The sequence below is a fragment of the Callorhinus ursinus genome, unplaced genomic scaffold (assembly GCF_003265705.2).
Source record: "Callorhinus ursinus isolate GAN/ISIS: 27379988/994484 unplaced genomic scaffold, GSC_fseal_2.0 scaffold90, whole genome shotgun sequence".
NCBI classification, from domain to species: domain Eukaryota; kingdom Metazoa; phylum Chordata; class Mammalia; order Carnivora; family Otariidae; genus Callorhinus; species Callorhinus ursinus.
Genome location: NW_027397152.1, coordinates 698,214 through 699,829, shown reverse-complemented (window position 1 = coordinate 699,829; position 1,616 = coordinate 698,214). Strand labels below are relative to the sequence as shown.

The following is a 1,616-nucleotide window of genomic DNA, read 5'->3' as shown; positions in this document are numbered from 1 at the left end:
CAGCTGTTCTTCCCTTTCCTGCAGGAGCTGTTCTTCCTCGCGGAACTTCCTGTCCCGCCTGTTGGCTTCCTTTTGCTCCTCTCGCTTCAGCAGTTCTTCAGCTGGGAATTGCCTGTCGCGCTGCTGCCAGGTCCTTTCTTTTTCTCGCGCTCTCTCTTTCTGTTCATCCTGTAGGGGCCACCGATCCTGCTGGAATGGTCTCTCTCCAACCTGGGAATCTTCCAATTGCCGGATCTTTCCTTCATTCTCTCTGCGTTTGGAGTAAACCCTGTGATTACGAACTTCATTTTCTTTTTCTGGTTGCCACTGCCATTTCAGATCACGGCGCTGATCCTCATCGTGGAATTGCCGCTTCCTGTCCAGGCGCTGCAGCTCTTCCTCCTCCAGATATTGCTTGTCGCACTGCTCGCGCCTCCTCTCCCGCTGCAGCTGCTCTTCCTCCCGCTGCAGCTGCTCTTCCTCGCGATATTGTCTCTCCCGCTCCTGGCGCCGCCTCTTCTCGCGTTCCTCTTTCTGCAGCTGCTCTTCCTCCCGCTGCAGCTGCTCTTCCTCGCGATATTGTCTCTCCCAATCCTGGCGCCGCCTCTTCTCGCGTTCCTCTTTCTGCAGCTGCTCTTCCTCCCGATATTGTCTCTCCCGCTCCTGGCGCCGCCTCTTCTCACGTTCCTCTCTCTGCAGCTGCTCTTCTTCCCCCAGCTGCTGTCGTTCAGCTGGCTTGGCGTACACTATGTGGCGGCGTCTCTGGCTTTCCTCCTCTGGTTGCCACCTCCATTTTTGGTCGCGGCGCTTCTCTTCCTGGAGTAGCTTCCTCTCGCGATCCTCTTGGAAGCTCTCCAACTGGAGCTGCCTCTCTTCACGGATCTGCTGCTCCTGCCCCCTCTCGAGTTGCTGGCGGCGCTGCTGCTCCTCCTCACCGAACAGTTCCCGCTCCTGCCGCTCCTCCGCTCTTAGCTGCCTCTCCCGCAGCTCCTGCAACGCGGGCCTGGCCGACAGCCTCTGGCGGCGCCTCTCGCTCTCTTCCTCCGCCTGCCACTGCCGTTTGAAGTCGCGGCGCTGCTCTTCCTCCTCCCTCTGCAGGCGTGCCTGCTCTTCCCGTTGCAGCCGTCGTTCGCGCTCCTCCCGGAGGGGCCGGAACCCGCGCTGCCATTGGCGGTCCGCCTCCTGCTCCCGGAGTTGCCGCTCGCCCTCCTGGCGCCGCCTCTTCTCCTCCTGCTCCTGGCAGTGCCTCAGCTCCTGCCTGCGGGGCCTGGAGTAGACTTTGCTTTGACGAGCTTCCGCCTCATTTTCGAGCTGCCACTGCCACCTTGGGGTGCGGCTCTTGCCCCTATCACGGGCCTCTTCCTGTTCCACCTCCTCAGCCAGCTGCTCCTCGCGCCTGAGCTGCTCTTTCCGCCTCTCCTGTTCCAAGTGGGGCTCCTCGCTCCTCAGCTGCTCGCGTCTCTCCTGCTCGCGCCTCAGCTGCTGCTCGAGTCTCTCTTCCTGCTCGCGTCTCAGCTCTTGCTCCAAGCGCTGCTCCTCGCGCCCCAGCTGCTCTTTCCGCCTCTCCTGTTCCAAGCAGGGCTCCCCGCCCCTCAGCTGCTCGCGCCTCAGCTGCTGCTCGAGTCTCTCTTCCTGCT

The 1,616-nt window shown here is 61.8% G+C and overlaps 1 protein-coding gene across 1 annotated transcript in view; it reads right to left on the bottom strand.

Moving 5' to 3' along the window:
* The window catches only part of TCHH (trichohyalin), a 5,329-nt gene that overhangs the window by 1,831 nt on the left and 1,882 nt on the right, over window positions 1–1,616 (bottom strand). The window contains 2 exon segments of the mRNA XM_073888408.1: window positions 1–1,596; window positions 1,599–1,616. The exon segment at window positions 1–1,596 is cut by the window's left edge and continues 1,831 nt beyond it; the exon segment at window positions 1,599–1,616 is cut by the window's right edge and continues 810 nt beyond it. Of these exon segments, the coding sequence (XP_073744509.1) occupies window positions 1–1,596; window positions 1,599–1,616 (1,614 nt within the window).